At 31.9% G+C, this 18,702-nt stretch overlaps 1 protein-coding gene across 1 annotated transcript in view; it reads left to right on the top strand.

Moving 5' to 3' along the window:
• Nucleotides 1-11,494, top strand: part of LOC139489706 (uncharacterized) — a 35,576-nt gene extending 24,082 nt beyond the window's left edge. Inside the window, exons 15-20 of the mRNA XM_071276440.1 lie at nucleotides 1,876-1,936; nucleotides 2,804-2,885; nucleotides 3,569-3,758; nucleotides 4,582-4,722; nucleotides 9,737-9,852; nucleotides 11,264-11,494. Coding sequence (XP_071132541.1) covers nucleotides 1,876-1,936; nucleotides 2,804-2,885; nucleotides 3,569-3,758; nucleotides 4,582-4,722; nucleotides 9,737-9,852; nucleotides 11,264-11,345 — 672 coding nt within the window. The 3' untranslated portion in view covers nucleotides 11,346-11,494. The remainder of the gene's footprint in view (nucleotides 1-1,875; nucleotides 1,937-2,803; nucleotides 2,886-3,568; nucleotides 3,759-4,581; nucleotides 4,723-9,736; nucleotides 9,853-11,263) is intronic.
• Nucleotides 11,495-18,702: the final 7,208 nt, after the last annotated feature.

Raw genomic sequence — 18,702 nt, 5'->3', positions numbered from 1 at the left:
GGTCGGTTGCAGGATACATGCAGATCCTTCTATTAGCACTAAAAAAAAAACGCATTTGCTTCAGCCGACCAAATCACAATTATGTTTAAAATAATGTCATAGACATTTGGTTTAAAAAATATGTTGATCAAATATTCTTAGAATTTATCTAACGGCATGCACATTTTTGGTTTATATAAAAGACTGAAAACGTCATAATCCAACTGCGTTTCTTACGTCTATACTTTCGCGGACCATCGGACTTTAGCGTATGGAGGCATCGCACTTTAGCGAAGACCATCGCACTTTAGCGTGACCATCGTACTTTAGCGTCCCCATCGCACTTTAGAGTCCTACATATATTTCCCAACTTATTCGATATTCAAGAGCTTGCAGCTCCTACTCAGACTTTGTAATACGTCATCAGTGTCTGAGTAGAAAGTTGATGAAACAGGGATATGCCAAAGAACGTCTCGTTCTTTTTCTAAAAAAGTTCATCGGAAGGTATCAAGACCTTGTTGATAAATATTCCGTATCAACTTCTCAAATAATACACGATGGTCTTGATGTATAGATTCTTCGTACTGATATTGTTTATCATCTTAACAACGTGTTTTATAGTTCTTTCATTTGTCTTTGTTCTATTATTAATATTACTTTTACTGTTGAATGGTTTCATGTGATTTCCGTTTCACGTGGCTCGGTACTTATACATCTCGTCAATGTGTTTGTATCGGCTTTCATTTTTTTGTGGTTTGTTTTGTATTTGCGACTTTCTGTATTTCTTTTGTTCTTATAATGTGACTCTGTACTTTAAAAGATCCCGTCAGTATGATATTGTTCTATTTATATGTCATTATGATATATTTCTGTTATGAAATACAATATACGTTGAACCACAAACGTCAAAATCATTCAATCGCGTAGTGGAATTAACTATTTTTGGATTCTTATAAATTCTATATATAACTTTTGGACTAGTTTAAATCTCGGTCTATTTCTTAAATTTATTCTTACATACTTTTGATTTTTTAACCCTGTATGCTAACATTCCCATGAATATTTTAAAATTGTTTGTACGTACATTGAACGACAAATTTATGTGACGTATAAAATTTTCTGACGTCAGACACTCAAATCAATAAATGTGTTCGTAGATAGTAGATGTTTTTGTGTTCTGTTAAATTGTCCCTTTTAAAGTTGTTAAACGATGATGACTGATGTACCCATCTTTTGACTATTATATTTATTGTGTCTGTTTATTTAACGCATCAATGTAAAATTTTCGGAAATTGATGAGACTGTCATTAAAGTGAGAGGGTTAGCGCTATAGAACCAGGTTTAATCCACCATCTTCTACATTTGAAAATGCCTGTACCAAGTCAGGAATATGACAGTTTTTGTCCATTCGTTTTTGATGCGTTTTGTTATTTGATTTTGCCATGTGATTATGGACTTTCCCAATTGATCTTCCTCTAAGTTCAGTATTTTTGTGATTTTACTTTTTACCGGTTAACAAAATTTGAAATTTTGAAATACTAAGGCTTTTCTACCTCAGGAATAGATCACCTTAGCTGTATTTGGAAAAACTTTTAGGAATATGCTATTGAACTTCGTACCTGTTTTTTTGCCTTTTTAACATTTTTTTATTAGAGCGTCACTGATGAGTCTTTTGTAGACGAAACGAGCGTCTAACGTTAATATAAAATTCTAATCCTGGTTTCTATGGAGATTTGTTTTTACCTCATTTTCAAGTTTAATTAGTGTTGTTATGTTTATATGACCCCCCGTAGAAACCCTTTGGTTTATAATACTATCCAAATGTAATGGGTCCCAAGTTGATGAACTCTTAATATTAATTGCTTTTCTTTAATGGATGGAAATTCAACTTTGCAGATGTTAAAAGAAGCAGATGTGATGAAAAATTTATCTCACAAAAGGATTGTCCGAATGATAGGTGAGAAGAAAGTGTAAATCAATGCAATTCGTTCTTGACGAAAATATTCATTGGACGTTGACAAATATTTTGAAGGGTTGGATTCCATGTTCTACCAGTCCGTAACTAAGAAAGCCACCATTTTTAATTTTAATTTCTATTTAGTATGTAATTTCGCAAAAGATAAGCAAGAAAGTCACATTTTAAGCATTAAAATCATCTTTATGTTAATATTGAAACAATTCTGAAGCGTACGAAAAGTAAAAATACGTCTAGTGTTTATGTTTGAAATCCAGAGTATACACATGACGTCACATAGTAAAGATGCTAAAGACGATGCAACAGTTTCGCGGACTTTTCAATTCATGACATTTTTAACCCAAAATTTTTATAAAATGGAATTTATTTTAATTTGTGGCATTAGAATGGAGATAACTGTATAGTATTTTAAGCTTGGCCTTCGTAAAACTTGCTTTTTCTGCCGCAAATATCCGTTTACCAGCTACGCTCAGCGTAGCTAGGTAAACTCAATTTGCGACAATAAAATCTACGTTTTACGAAGGCCAAGCTTAAGATACAATACAGATATCTCCTAATTAGTCAAGGATTGAAATAAGACGTATATATTTCGTGATCATTTTATCGTTAGGTATTTTTTTCAAATCGAGTTAAGACTGGTAAATCGTTGTAACAAAACATTCGCTACTTACACATGTTACAAGTACGAAACTTTTAAAACTTAGAAAAAAAGAAAATGATTTCTTAGATATATTTGATATTTTGGTTCTGCAACGATTGACAATTATTGATTTGCTGCTTCTAAGAAAGTAACATTTTTGGAAACAATTATTTGATATTGGAATTAAATTTAGATATTGATTATTTTAGGTCTATGTAGAGCGGATTGTATAATGTTAGTGTTAGAACTATGTCCGTGCGGACCTTTAAATTCATTTTTAGCTAAACACAAGTAAGTAAAGTAGAAGGAGGATTTATATATTCACATATATAGTGTTAATCAAGAAAAACCAGTCGATAAAGAAAATAATATACTTTAGTTGTTTATAATTTTGAAATTTATAAATTTTAATCAATGCTTGTCGTCAATTTGATGCATTTTAGAAACCGAATTTTTAATGCGTGATTGACAATAAAAAGATTTATTGCTTTTAATTGAATGAAAATAAAAAATATTTATTTAACATTGTTATATCAAAGTTCGATTCTGTGTGTGTTACATTTTAATGTTGTGTTTCTGTTGTGTCGTCGTTCTCTTATATTTGATGTGTTTCCCTCAGTTTTAGTATGAAACCCGGATTTTTTTTCAATCGATTTATGAATTTCAAACAGCGGTATACTACTGTTGCCTTTATTTATTGCTTTTTATTGAACGACAGTTCACATTCCCACTATTTCAAAACATTATGCCCCCAGTACAGATAATTACATAAATGTTAATAAAACCATATCAATTCAAGTTTTTCCCAAACAACCATTCGTGTATTAACATATTAATTTGAAAAAAAAACATAAATTCAAATACTCAACTAGCAAATAAAGAAAAACAGAACGACAGAAATAATCAAAAATGAAAATGACTATCATGTGAATTTTTAACATCTGTATTTATTAAATCAAATAAAACAATTACAGGGAAATGAAACAGTCAGCAGTCGTCCATTTAATGTGGCAGGTAGCACAGGGCATGGCTTATCTTCATTCTAAAAATTACGTTCATAGAGACCTAGCTGCCAGAAATGTTTTATTGGTGTCCGAAAGTTCGGCTAAAATAAGTGACTTTGGTATGTCCAAAGCATTCAACATTGGAAACGATTATTACAAGGTAAATATGAAATTACAATAGCATATAATTATTATCAGATTGAGGAATTAATTTTTAGATTTTCTTTAGTTTATTTGAAATTATGGAAAAGTCCTTGAAATTAAAAGAATCACAATTAAAAACCATATCTGATATAATAATTTCCGTTAGCATTGAGTCAACTAATATTGCATTTGTAATTATAATTTAAGACTGACCATTATGCATGGTCACATGTTAAATATTTTACATTTTACTTAATATAAAACAACATTTCATTAGTAAATAAAGAATGGCATGCAGTCATATAAATTGATATAGGAATTAAAATGAAGGCCAATCTGAACCAATGTTTCAAACTTCGGTGATATTTAAAGTCTGTCTGAATTCAGTTACCAGTTGATAAATAGTGAGTAAAAACGGTTTTGTATAGTGTTTAAATCTACTACGAACTGTAACGAACACAAGTTCGAATGACTTATACACTATATTTTTTGTCTGTATTGATTTTTAAGGTACCAAAAGACCACATTATATAATTCTTTCTTAACAATTCGATCTATTGGGTAATAAGATGCCTACTAATAAAAGTAGGACGATCTTAATATTGTTTTGAGGCTGTTCTTTTCTTATAGTTCTAAATATTATTATTGTTAAACATGTTAAATAAGATTGTAACATTGAGGTTTAGATTTATTATATTGACTTATAATAATTTTATCGAGAAATGTTAACGAAGGTGGTTTAGTGTCGTTTGCTACCTAGTGTTCATTTCTTCAAGGTTGAAATGTGATGTCATGTTATCAACCAATTAATTTCTAACGATTGTGTATATCGTATACAGGCCCGGGAAGCTGGTAAATGGCCATTAAAGTGGTATGCTCCGGAATGTGTATACTTTTGGAAGTTTGACGCAAAATCTGATGTATGGAGCTATGGCGTTACCCTGTGGGAAGCAACTTCATATGGGGAAAAACCTTACAAGGTAAGTGGTAAGGTTGATTTTAACGCCATGATATATTAAGCTGAGTTGCAAGAAATTCAAACTACAATGTAGGCCTACGATATGATAAATGTCACCTTGTCGACTGGCTGTCAGACCAAACAACATCTCAATTTCAAAAGGTATTATTTTAAGTCATAAGGAATGCCTTTAGGTTGCACTTTGTAAATACAGCTGTTTCTCAAAACACGCCTCTTTTGGGGAGTAATTGAATATTCATAGAAAAATAATTTTGTTTACATACTGGTTCCCAGTTATGCTCTCTGTGTTCCATATCGCAGAGACGGAACTTGGGAATGTTTCCAGTAAATAAACACGTGTATATTGTTTACATTGAAATCTGTGGTAACCTTTCATTCGAGGTAGGGGTAGTTAAGAAAATTAGTGTAAGTTTAAACTCTGAGAAGTTCAGGGCATATAAACGTTGAAAATATGCCGCACAGCCCTATATTTTGACCTTTGAAAAAAATTGTGGTGCATATGAACTTTCAATTCTAGGATAAGATTTTTTTCAAAACTTCATAGTAAAAGTGGTACAGTTTTAGCCGTAAAAGGAGTTCCTATGGGAAATTGGATTGTCAATATTTACAGAAATTAAATGCAACCTATATAGGGTGAAAAAGGGGAACATTCAGAATTTAACCAAATGTGCTTTTTTTCACAGATTTTAAAGAAATTAACTCAAATAAGAAGTTTTATAAATATTTAATGAAGATTGATAGAATCCTGGGCCTTAAATATGATGACTCAGCATAAATTCACAGTTTACAGTATGCATAGTTTACTTTAAGTCCTGGATACAAAATTAAATCATAATATTTGCATATTTGTAAGTTAAATTGTTAAGAAGTGCTTATATTTACTCTTCGCAGTCATTGAAACTCATAGATCCTTCCTGAATATTATTTATGGGGTATTTGTGTCCTTTCGATAACCCAAAAGTAAGCCGCAACACCTAAAACTGCTTTTTTGTCACCACGGCATAATAAATACAAGCTAGAAAAACAAAAATATCTCAAGAAAACTTACAATAGTGTGTTCTATCCTGAATATGTACTAAATATTCCAAATTGCTAGAAACAGCAGAATGAGTTAAGAAATTTGAGGCCCCAGGGGCAAAAAACATAGAAAATTGCCTACCCCCTGGGTCATAAAACAAATAATTTAACTTGTAAATGCTATGATTTTATGATTTTAAAGTTCTTGATATACCCGTACGAAAAACATGACACGTACTTCAGCTGGACAGTAGCCGTACTGAGAACCGTACTTATAATAATCATTTGGACTTTTCTTTGAATGTCTTATAATGGATAACCCGGCTGGACTTTCAGCGAAATTAGCCGTAAACCGGCTCGAAATATTTAAATTAGCAGGAGTCCGGTTCAGAAAGTCCAGCTGGACTTTCATAAAAGTACGTCTGAAAAAATCCAGCCGGCATTTCTGGCAAAAATATGGCCTCTATAAAGTTCAGCTGGACTTTACAAAGTCCGGCTGAACTTTAAGAAGTCCAGCTGAACTCATAAAAGTTCAGCTGGACTTAAAAAAGTTCTGTTTGACCTTTAAAGAGGATCTCAGCAGGGACTGATCCACAAAAAATGAGGTGGGGGTCCATCCCCGCAGAACCCTCCCTCTTGATTACTACTGTGTAGTTTTTCTTCAGATGGTGGATTCTTCTGATTTGATATGCATCCCTTGTTATAATCTGAAAATAAAAAAAAAACAGATGGCATTATGCATATACTGCTTATTTCTTTTTCTTTTTTCTACTGTCTTACTGGCAAAATCAAGAAATAAGGAATTGTGAAGCTAAATGCTTACGCCTAAAAATGTGTGGTTATAATTATCATAATTATATATTAAGACTAAATAAATTTAAAGTGCATAAAATAAGGTAAAGCTTTGAAAATCACTTAAACTGAAATATTTTGCATAATTAAGTATTTAATGTAGTATTTTTTTAATTCTTTTTACTCTTCAAAAATAAAAATTAAGCTTTTTATAATGTTGTAATCATTTCATCAATATGTTGAAGAAAAAAGAGCATGTCAGATTGTACTTACCAGAATATGCAATCCAAACTACAAGCAAACAACAATCTTCCTAAATTGCCATTGATACCAGTCATAAGGATCAATCTTCTCTATTTAATGTGAAAAGAACTACTTCCAAACATTTGCTTTACATCCAAAGTTAAATTCTCATTTTGTTCAAGAAAGAAGACACATCTTCCTGTTTATTTCCAAATTCAAATTTTGTTGTATTGCATTACATGAGGTTGTTTGAGGAGCTGTGAAAATTTTTCTTCTTATGACTTCTTGCATATGTCTTAATTTTGAATATGTGATATATTAAAAAAAAGAAAATCAATTATTAATTTGTTCAATTATGAAATGTTTAATAAAAGTGATAGTTATTGCAGATATATGTATTTAGAAATGTGTTATCCTTCAAATGGCCTCATGATCAACCTCTGTATAGATGCTACTTCCTGTGACCTGTCCAGACTGAGGTTAATTGAAAACAGATGGCACTCTCTACAAGACTACTGCTATTAAATCACTGTTATTGGCTCAAGTTTCTAATTGATATTAAAGAATGATGATAATTATTTATTTAATGCATTCATCTTATATATAAATATACTAGAAAATGTATAAATTTAACCTATTAATAGATGTAATTTTGCTAGGGGTTTTATTTCATGAAAAAGTAAAAATGTTAAATAATTGTTGAAAACATATTAACTGGAATATAATTCAATCAAAATTATATCACCTATATTAAATTTCAACTTTCCATTTACAGTCTATTTTAAATATTTTATAATGGAATTGAAAAATTTAGGGGAAAGAACACATCTTATAGTTTGATCTTAAAGTATATTGTAAAAAAAAAAATATCATTATTTTAACTTGCAAATTTTCATTTATAACTCTTTTCCATTGTGAAAGAAATTGTTCCTTTCAAAGAACAGAATCCTATCGCAACATTTAAATGTTACACACATAGAAACGTACTAAACATTAGACAAAATCCGATGAGAATAACAAATATAGCATCAAAACTAAATACATGAATTTGGGATAGAAAAGTACCGTGACATGTGTTATAATAATGTGAATTTACACTCAAATATAACAGGAAACAAACGACACAAAAGAAACACAACGTCCCTTACCATGTCCCTTAGATTAATGATGATCCCATTTGATTTATATGTTACTAGTTGTAGGTAAAATACATGGTCACTGTTCCAGACTATCAGCATCAGCAATATGTTAGCAAAATGTACATAATTGTACTTCACGCAACAATAAGCTTCTTTTGATATAAATCTACGTTTGAAAGTCGGCCTCTGCACATATGAAAAGTCTGTAATTTTCGGATTTCACAATTCTGTCGAAACGTTAGATATTGCTACTACCATAAAAAAAAATAGCGCAAAGTTAATATTTGACAGGAAAGTTTTCTTAGATATGCTGAAATAAATATGTCAAATAATATATGAAAATACATTTTCACATTATGATAGAGAAAAAATACAAATATTATATTCATTGGCATCGGAAGACACAGAATATCAGAAAAAAAAACCGTTTACTCTTTTTTTGCATGAACGTTTTATGATGTGATGTTTTTCAGTAATGGTTTACGTGGCTGCCTCCAATTTCAAATTTGCATAGATATTTTGAAAAGAGTAGGATGAAATGAAATGTCCGAGGGGAAATTTAATTTGGAAACTTGTAATATTTCAGTTAAAAAAAGAATTGACAGACAATTTATTAAATTGTAAGATCGATAGTTTTGTGCTAAGTGTTAGCTTTAAAAACTCAAATTATCAGATAAAAAGCGTATATTCAATTCAAAACAATAGGTTTGCAATGTCTTGAGGATATGTCTGATTAAATTTATAGCCTTCACAAAACTTTTATGGCCAAAAAACATAGAGTTAATTTCGTGAAGACTATTTTTCGGCATTTAAAAACTATACCAACAAAAAGTACTTTAAAAGCTGTTATTGGTACATCAAATTGTATTAAGATAACCGGTTATCTATATAAAAAAAAAAACACCAAAAACACGCTTACTGTAAATGACCTGCTTTCAACAAAACAAAATGGTGCACATATTAAAAAGAATGCACATCTATAGACCATCAAAGAAAGAAAAACCTTCAAGTATCATAACTTTAAGCCATTGTATTGTCTCTTGTACCACTGCGTGACTTCAATTATATTATATTCGAGTTAAATATATAATGCAGAAAAAAGGCAACAGTAGTATACCGCTGTGCAAAATTCATAAATCGATTGAAAAAAACAAATCCGGGTTACAAACTAAAACTGAGGGAAACGTATCAAATATAAAGGAACTACGAAACAACAGAGACACAACACCGAAATGTAACTCACACAGAAATGAACCATAATGTAACAATGGCCATTTTCCTGAATTGATACAGGGCATTTTATGAAAAAATGGTGGGTGCAACCTGGTTTTGTGGCATGCCAAACCTCCCGCTTTAGTGTTAATTATAACATTAAAATGACAACATTACAAGACAGGGTTACAATAAATAAACATATCGATAAATGGGAGAAAATATAGGACAGAGAAGCAAACGAATAATAGCCATCAAAAGGTAACAGGTTACAACAATTTTTTATACGTCAGACGCGCGCTACGTCCACACAAAACTATGTTCAGATGTAAAACGTTTGAACAACTAACAACTACAAAGTTATATTCCACAAAAAAAAAACCGCAAAATTAATGACAGAAAAATCTGATATCCTATTTAATGTATAAAAACATATTGGATTGGAATCTCACGGCATTTACACTTGTGTGTTATGCTTTGTTTTTACCCAACAAGGAAACAAGGAAAAAGTAGTGCGGGTTTCCTATGTAACGTCATTTTTCTATTACAATACCCATTTTTTCCACATGTCAGTCACATTTTTTTAAATGTTAATGTTTTGATTTTTTACAGACAATGAAAGGAAATGATATCTTGAAGTTTTTGGTAGACGACAAGATGAGGTTAAAGAAGCCAGATATTTGTGATGAACAAGTTTATGAAATTATGTTAGAGTGCTGGCAATATGAGTAAGTGAATTGTGTGGTATTTCTTTAGTATTCGTATGACGAAGGAAGAGATATGACTAGAACCATTATTTGTCAGCAGCCATTGCAAACTAGTAATCTTCAGTTTTGTCAAAAATAGCTAATTTAGCTTATATCAAATAGTATGAATTAGCATGGTCAATTAAGTATGAAATGTTATTTGAGATGTCATATATATCGTCTAAACATCAACCCAACAATGTTAGATCTGTAAATTTGCTTTCGCAAATTTTTGGTTCTTCCCTCGCCGGGATTCGAACCCATGTATATCACAATATAAATATATCAGTTTTTATAGCCAGGATAATCATTTTTCAGGTCAACCTTACCCTAAACGAAATTGCACTATCAGCTTTACAGAAGTCGTCTATAAGAAATAAATACCTTGTTTGTACGGATATTGCTAGTTTTAATGGACAAATTGTCAAACAGCACACATCGTACAGTTTATAAAAACCTCGCGAGGCTTAATAAAATGTGATGCTTAACGTAAGATTTATAAATGTTTTGGAACTTCAGCGATATTTTGTAACATTTACATAAAACTATTAGACCACGTTTGACTAGCTATTAGACCAAGTTCAAGCCACAATTTTTCCTTAAAATGTTATGTAAAAAGTTACAAATATAACAGTTATTATCAATAAGTTCGTTTCTATATATGTAAGCAGGAGAATGGTCACTTCAATGTTCCTGTTGTTCGTTTGTTTTCCTGTTATACTTGATGTGTTTCTCACGGTTTTAGTAACTTATCAGTGTGTATTAGACGCACTATTAAATTGCGTTTGAATTGTAATCGAAAAGTTCTGGTATGGTTGATTTTGCGAACAATATCAATTAATAATATAGACAAAATTAAACAAACAGGAACATAATTTCCATATAAACTGTATAATATTAAGTGGGGTTTTTAAGTCAATGAAATAAGCCTTTGTTGTGACGGTGCAAGCACGTTTTTTTATGCCCCAACTACACTAGTAGAGGGGCATTATGTTTTCTGCTCTGTGTATCCGTTCGGTCGTTCTTCTGTTCGTTCGTCCGATCGTCCTTCCATTCGTCACGCTTCAGGTTAAAGTTTTTGGTCAAGGTCGTTTTTGATGAAGTAGAAGTCCAATCGACTTGAAACTTAATACACATGTTCCCGACGATATGATCTTTCTAATTCAAATGAGTTTTACCTCATTTTCACGGTCCACTGAAATAGAAAATGAAAGTGCGAGTTGGGCATCCGTGTACTTGGGACACATTCTTGTTTTTTTGGTGGTTCTTAAAATTGCAATGCATTTGTCAACTCATTCATCATATATATAGAACGGAAAACAATGTGTAATAGGTTGAAGATTTTGAAGAAAAAAACAGCTAACTTTTAAATGTATTCTTATTGTGTTTGTAGTAAAACAAAACGACCAACGTTTAAAGAAATAGTCCAGAAGATGAAATACCAACAACAAAGACTTTTGAGTTTAAAGAAGTGATTTGTTTTAGAAAATAATGGAATAATATTATACCAAAATTGATCCAATTATCTTAATGTTAAAATCTGTACATATAAATATGTTGCTTATCTTTGAACTGCAATTGCTAGAATTTTGTAATTGATTTAATAAAATTACTGGAACTATACGTCTTATTGACAATAGCTTATAATATCGTTATTTTAGATTTGATTGTTTTAGCTAGTTAGGGGTGAAGTTTATATTGACATTAATTTAAAATCAGAGAGGATATATAAAGCACTAATCTGTACAAAATGTGAAAATTGAAAAATATCCATTTTCTTAGATACAGCATACCATTAGATGGGGTTTTAACGCCTTAAGACAACAGAAAAGGACATTTCTACTGGTCCTTTTTGTTTGTCTGATGATCATGTCGTTGTTTTATTAATATTTTCAGAACAGTAAATAATTATTTCCATGTATGCTTGAGTATATGCAGGGTATATCTTGATAGTTTTTTCCCCCTCATAATAAATAAACAAATAAACATTTCTTGAAGTATATCCGACCCTTGCATGCATGATTTCTTGGTAGTTTTAAATAATTTTATAAAATATATACTGAATCAAACATTTTCACGGACTACTTTAAAAGGTTTGATACCTTTCCAAAGTGGCTTAAATTGGGCTTCATGATGTCAAGAAATATTACTATCTCTTAAACTGTAAAATGATTATATGTATAATTAACAATATGACATTAACAACAATAAGTAATACACAAATACAAAATTGCTACCTTAAACCTTGGCAGTTTGGAACACAAAAAAAGATCAAATATCATGTGCTCCGGTATATTTATCATATCCAGCTCCTCATGCAGCATCCATTGTGATTTGGTTGATGCAATGGACCAACGTATTGCCAACATAAAAATGAGAAATATCTACCTTGGACCAACATAGTGCCAACACAGAAATAAGACATATTTACGTTGGACCAACGTAGTGTCAACATAAGAAAAGATATTTCTACGTTGGACCTACGTTGTGCCAACATGGAGTTTCGTTTTTCATACAATGGGCCAACGTTGGCTCTATGTATTGCATATAACCGTACAACGTTGGGCCAACATGAAGCCATCATGTTGGGCCAACGTAGGCCCACTTTGCACTTATACGTTGGGCCAACGTTAAAATACAACGATGGGCCAATGCAATGATATACGTTGCGCCAATGTTGGGCCAACATACTCATGTTGTCTGGGAACTTATAAATATTTCAAGATCTCTTTCTTAAATATAGTGATCATTCGTGTCTTTTTGTCCTGTGACTCTCCGCCAACATACGTTTAGTAGCTAGGTAAAGATTTTTAACCACAATAGAATATATTTTCCTGAATATATAAGATATATCTTACTTATTATGGATCAGAATTGAACAATTTCAGTAAAATAAGAAAGAAATTATGATTTTTCATCGGCCAGATCATAGCCTGTTGGACAGGTCACACAACCGCAAGCTTTCAATACGTTTTTTTCTATATTTTTGTTATATGATGTGCGAAATGATCTTAATTGTCATTATTTCAAATTTGAGAGGAATATTCTGACAAATTTTATGCATAATTAGCATTTTTATTTGGTCCTGTCATTAATTGTCGAGGATTGTTAGATGTCATTGACAACGTTAACCAGGTCACATTTCAGCAAGCTTTTTATACCTTTTTCTTATATTTATATATAAAATGGTAATCTTCACATATTTTAAATTTCAGAAAAATATTTTGAGAAATAAAAGAGTAATTAGCAATTTCATTTGTTCCGGTCATTGTCGAGGTTGGTCATGTCACGTTTTTGAAAGTTTTTGAAAATAAATCTATATTTTTTATAACATAAATGTTTCAAAATGTGACATATCATTTAATGTTTCAAATCTGAGATAATTCTTTTGAAAAATAAAAAAGTTATTAGCATTTTTATTTGGTCCTGTCATTGTCGAAGTTGGTCCTGTCATTATCAGAGTTGGTCATGTCACGTTTTCTAAAGTTTCTTACATATTTTTTTTAAATTTTTTTCTTAAATCTATTTATCAAATGATGAAATCTTATTATACTTCAAATTTCAGAAAAATATTTTGAGAAATAAAAGAGAAATTAGCAATTTCCTCTGGTCCGGTCATTGTCGAGGTTGGTCCTGTCAGTCAGCGATGGTCATGTCACGTTTTCGAAAGTTTTTGAAAATAAATCTATTTTTTTATAACATTTTGGTTTCAAAATATGACATATCATTTTATATTTCAAATCTGAGATAATTCCTTTGAAAAATAAAAAAGTTATTAGCATTTTTATTTGGTCCTGTCATTCTCGATGTTGGTCCTGTCATTATCAGAGTTGGTCATGTCACGTTTTCTAAAGTTTCTTACAAAAATTTTTCTTAAATCTATTTATCTAATGATGAAATCTTATTATATTTCAAATTTGAGATCAATCCTTTGAGAAATGAAAAAGTTATTATCATTTTTCATTTGGTCCTGTCATTCGGTCCTGTCATTCGGTCCATTCATTAGTGCAACCCAAATAACCGCTTACGATACCGATTCCGAATCCGGTCGACCTTTGACGCGGGCCGCTTACGTTCAACTTTAAAGTAATTTTTTTGATAGTCGAGCATGCCGATGAGAGCGGACGTGAAAATTTTTGCAGAGACAATCCTTCAACATCATTGAAATTGTTTTGTCAAATTGATTTCATGGATAAATATTATTATCCTTACATCGTATATTTTATGATTTGGATTATATTTTTTTGTTGAGAAAGGTTTCTGCAGATATTTTCAGGTTTGTTTGAGACATGTAGTCAGATGGGATCCATTAGTAGTTTCCATGTGGGTAACTATCAGACCAATCTATTTGATGTCTGAGGGTTTTAGCTGTTCCCCTAATGGATCGGTAGTTTCTTTCCGAGATCCTTTATCATAGGATTTTCGGCTTTTCTCTACCAGGAATACAGCTGGGCATTTAACGGTATCGGTTTGGATTCCAAGTATGTCCTCTCCGGTTTCCCGTTCGTTGTCTAGGCATTTGTGCGGCATCCGGGGTGACCTTATCCTTTATTTTGTATATAATGTTTTTTATATTTTTGAGGATGAGCGAGTCAGGTGAGTGGGTGTGTTCGTATGCTTTATTACATTGTACTTATTGTTTTGGGGAAGGTTAACTTTCTGGTAGTAAGACCCGTCACGGCCAGGCTGGGAAACTGGATAGGCAAATGCTCACATTAAATCTGTATCGATACAGTGTGTTAAATGTCTTCCTTTTTACAGCATAACCCATGGTGGTGCTCCTACTAAAGGAGGGAGATACGGAACATACATACATACATACAATAGCGATAAGGTGTATGGACGGGGTTACACTAAAGACCTGAAAGTGGACCTGAAAAGACCTGAAAATATACGACTAAAATTATTCAAATTGCAATAACTTTTTTATTATTGGATGGAATTTCTTCAAGTTGGAATTTTATTTATTGTAAATATTTATATTTCATTAAAATTTAAAATAATTAAATAAAAAACAATTTTTTGATGCCATAAGTTGGACCTGAACGGAGAAATGAAAAGACTTGAAGGGACCTGAAAATCTATGTCGGACTAATTCTAACTACAATAACTTTTTTTAATATTCAATGGATATCTTTCAACTTTTGATTTTGTGACACAAAAAGTTCAATATAATGATAATATGAAAAAAAATATGTGAAAAATATTGTTGGGGTGTCAAAACTCGGACCTGAACGGAAAATTCAAAATCTGAATGAGCCTAAAATTCCACATTATTTTAAAACGAAAATTATAAACGTAGACGAAAAATATGATTGATAACTTTTCATGTTCGATGTCATTTGGTCTCTTGTAGAGATCTGTCTCATTGGTATCACACCACATCTCTCTAATTTTTATTGACAGAAGATACTAATATGATAAAGATTGAAGATACCAAAGAATAATCAAAACTCGGATGTCAAAACTTATAAGTCAAAGAGATATACCATAGAAATAAATAATTGAAAAAAAGGTTTGGTGTCTTTAAACTACAATAACCCCGTCACAATTTTTGTGGTGTCCCAAGTCTGGAACCTGCACTTTGTGACAAACGTCGGACCTGTTGAATGAAAAATGAAGTCCTGAATGAACCTGGATATATATAGTTAATTCAACATAGCTTATAAAACATTTGCATTTTCATTCAAGAAGAGTCAAAAGCAACTTGTGATAAAAATATTTAATGTTAACGATTAGCTTAAAATGATTTTTTATCAGTTACACATAATTACATGATTATACACAATTAAATCACATTATAAATAACAATGAAAACACTAATTGAAACAAATATTATAGAACAAATTTATTAATTGTCATGTAATTACGCTTATAAAAACAAAATGATAATACAAATCTAAAACAAGTTTAATCCTAGATTAATATTCCTCTTAAAAATACTCAAAAAATGATTTTTGTTCATTAAAAAGAAAACTGAGTGACTCAACTTTCTGTAAAAGTGTTAATATTTTAGAATAATTGCGTATTAAAAAATACTTAATTAAAATATTAAATTAAGAAAATCTGCCTTTAGAAAAATGCGTTTACATACTGTAAAAGTACACTAAAACTAAAAAACATTAAAATGCAATATTATTCACAGTCTACTTTAATCACATATAACTTGACTCTTACTCTAATATAATATTTGTATATTCATGAAGTTAAATACACTGCCTATGTTCATCACAAAACCAATCACTGGTAACCCCTGCACACGTTTGATGACTCCATTTGCTACATGTAACTCTTCCTCTTTTTGCTTCGCACCCTATCATATTTTCGTATAAATCAGGCTTCCCACATAAGCAAACACATTCAATCTTTCTCTGATGTATTTTAACATGAATGTCAGAAGGAAGGCCTAACATCTTGGGAAATTCAATAAGAGATCCTTGTTCCAAACAACTTACAAGATGAGTTCTCATTGATTGTTCGTCGTAATCGATCTTTAAACGAGGGTTAAAATTTTGATTCACACAAAATTCCAATAAGTTAGCCAGGGCATATAATCCACAGTCATTTCCATTCGATTGTTGTTGCACTTCTGGTATTTTCACGTTGAAGTTTTTTTTTTTATCTCCATATATTGCTGCCAACTGTATTTCTAGACTCGCTGTTATGGTGTGTAAAGAGTTAAGACTGTCTAGAACGTAAACTGTGGTGTCTCTTGTTTGCTGAAGTGAAGTAACCCAGTGTGATTTTCCTGTGTGATGTATTTGCACACACGGGGCTTGTTTTGACTGAAAAGTTCCAAAGTCTTGAGTCCAACTCTTTGTATTTTCATTGAATCTTGGTGCCAGTGTAGTTGCCTGAAAGCCAGCAATTCCCGGAAACTGTGTTTGTACAATATCGGTACAAGTGTTTATGATGTCTGAGCAAAGCCATGTATTAGTAAGTATTTTATTTTTGTGCTCGAGCGTAAGACCACTAACCCATGGTGTTTTATCTGAAAAATTTTGCATCGAAAGTTTTCTTTTTTTCACTGGTAGTGGGCATGTAAATCGAGGTGAAATGGGTTGTATATCTGCTTGTTTGTCTGCAAAGCGTAGTCGTTTTCCTGTACATGGAGTTTTTACCGTAGGTGTTTTAAGCTGTTTAGGTGTCCTTGGTGACAAACTAACAGGGCTGCAAGGAGGAGATGAAATTTCTGTTGCGACTGCCTCAGAATCTGGAGCTGGTACCACATCAATGTCATAGTCATTTGCTCTAGGCTTCTTTCTTCCGGACTTCTTATCATTTCTTTTTAAATTTTTCCTATTTAACCTTCGTAGGTTGACAATTTTTGTTTTGCTGTCAATTTCATCTCCTATAAACAACTTTGCTGCAATAATGTGATAGCAATGTGTGGTTGACGGACACTGACATGTCTCCTTCGGTAAAAGTGTTACGGCGTAGTTTGTTCCCTGTGTTCCTTTAACCATGAAGGCTCGCTGCTGTTGAACAAAAGTAACGTGTCCGTTTTCCACTGTCAATCTGGCTAAAGATTTCTGTGTAAGGTCTTTATCCTGCAGAGTGTTCTCATTTGAAACAATTTTACCTTCTTCAACCTCTTCACTTTGTAATATGGTATCTGTAGTCGTTACTATATCAGTGTCAACCAAATCAGTGTCAACCAATTCATTCTCTACGGAATCAGATTTTTTTTCTCTGTCAGCATTCGAGTCTTGCTCTGTAGTGCAATCTTCTCTAATCGTGTCAATCTCTCCCATAACATGTTGCACAACACACGGGGCTTGTTTTGACTGAAAAGTTCCAAAGTCTTGAGTCCAACTCTTTGTATTTTCATTGAATCTTGGTGCCAGTGTAGTTGCCTGAAAGCCAGCAATTCCCGGAAACTGTACAATATCGGTACAAGTGTTTATGATGTCTGAGCAAAGCCATGTATTAGTAAGTATTTTATTTTTCGAGTCTTGCTCTGTAGTGCAATCTTCTCTAATCGTGTCAATCTCTCCCATAACATGTTGCACAATATCGTCTGGTTTTAACAAATGTTTGGGAATTGATATCTCATCTTTTTGGAATTTTAGCATGCAAATATTGTACCCGAAGTGAATAGTTTCCAACCCCAGCTAATCCACGCTGAATTTCTGTTGTATAATAGGTCTGTAAATAGAACATACTCAAAACAAAACAATCTACTGGTAACTCTTTAAACTTATTTAAGCGTTTGATCACAGCGTTCATGCTTTCACAAGGATTATTTGTTAATCCGGAAAAAGGATCATACAAATTCGGATATTTCTCAATAATCCATTTGCCACAATGTTTTAATATGTCTTTTTCAACTTTCATGAAGTACGAATATACACCTTGTGACCACTTGCTCAGTAATAACTTTTTTCTTTCTTCATAGCCTTGTTCACTGGATGATCTCAATAGTTCCCTTACGTTAGAAACGTACACGGCAATATTATCAGAACCAGCTCCCATTTTCTGTAGATTAAACTTAAAGTCGTTTATAAGATGATTCCAGCACATTACCACGTCACAATTTGAAAAGTTCTTCATTATAGCATTAACCAGTCCTGGCTCTCTGTCAGTTACGAATGGTATAGCTTTCTTGTTCAATTTCGGAAATAACGATGCTACAATGTCGAAAAACTTTGAATGTACTTTTTCCTTCTTTCTCGCGTGTATCAAAAATGCAACTGGCATGATTGGTTCATTTTCAAAGATTTTGTTTCGAAACACTAGCGGTGACACATAAAAGTCACCAAGCTTGAAAGTTGTATCGTAAAAGAACACGAATGGAATATCATCAGTGGTATTCACATCCAGCAACTGGTT

This window comes from Mytilus edulis, chromosome 1, assembly GCF_963676685.1.
Source record: "Mytilus edulis chromosome 1, xbMytEdul2.2, whole genome shotgun sequence".
NCBI classification, from domain to species: Eukaryota; Metazoa; Mollusca; class Bivalvia; order Mytilida; family Mytilidae; genus Mytilus; species Mytilus edulis.
This window is presented reverse-complemented; position numbering and strand designations above follow the sequence as displayed.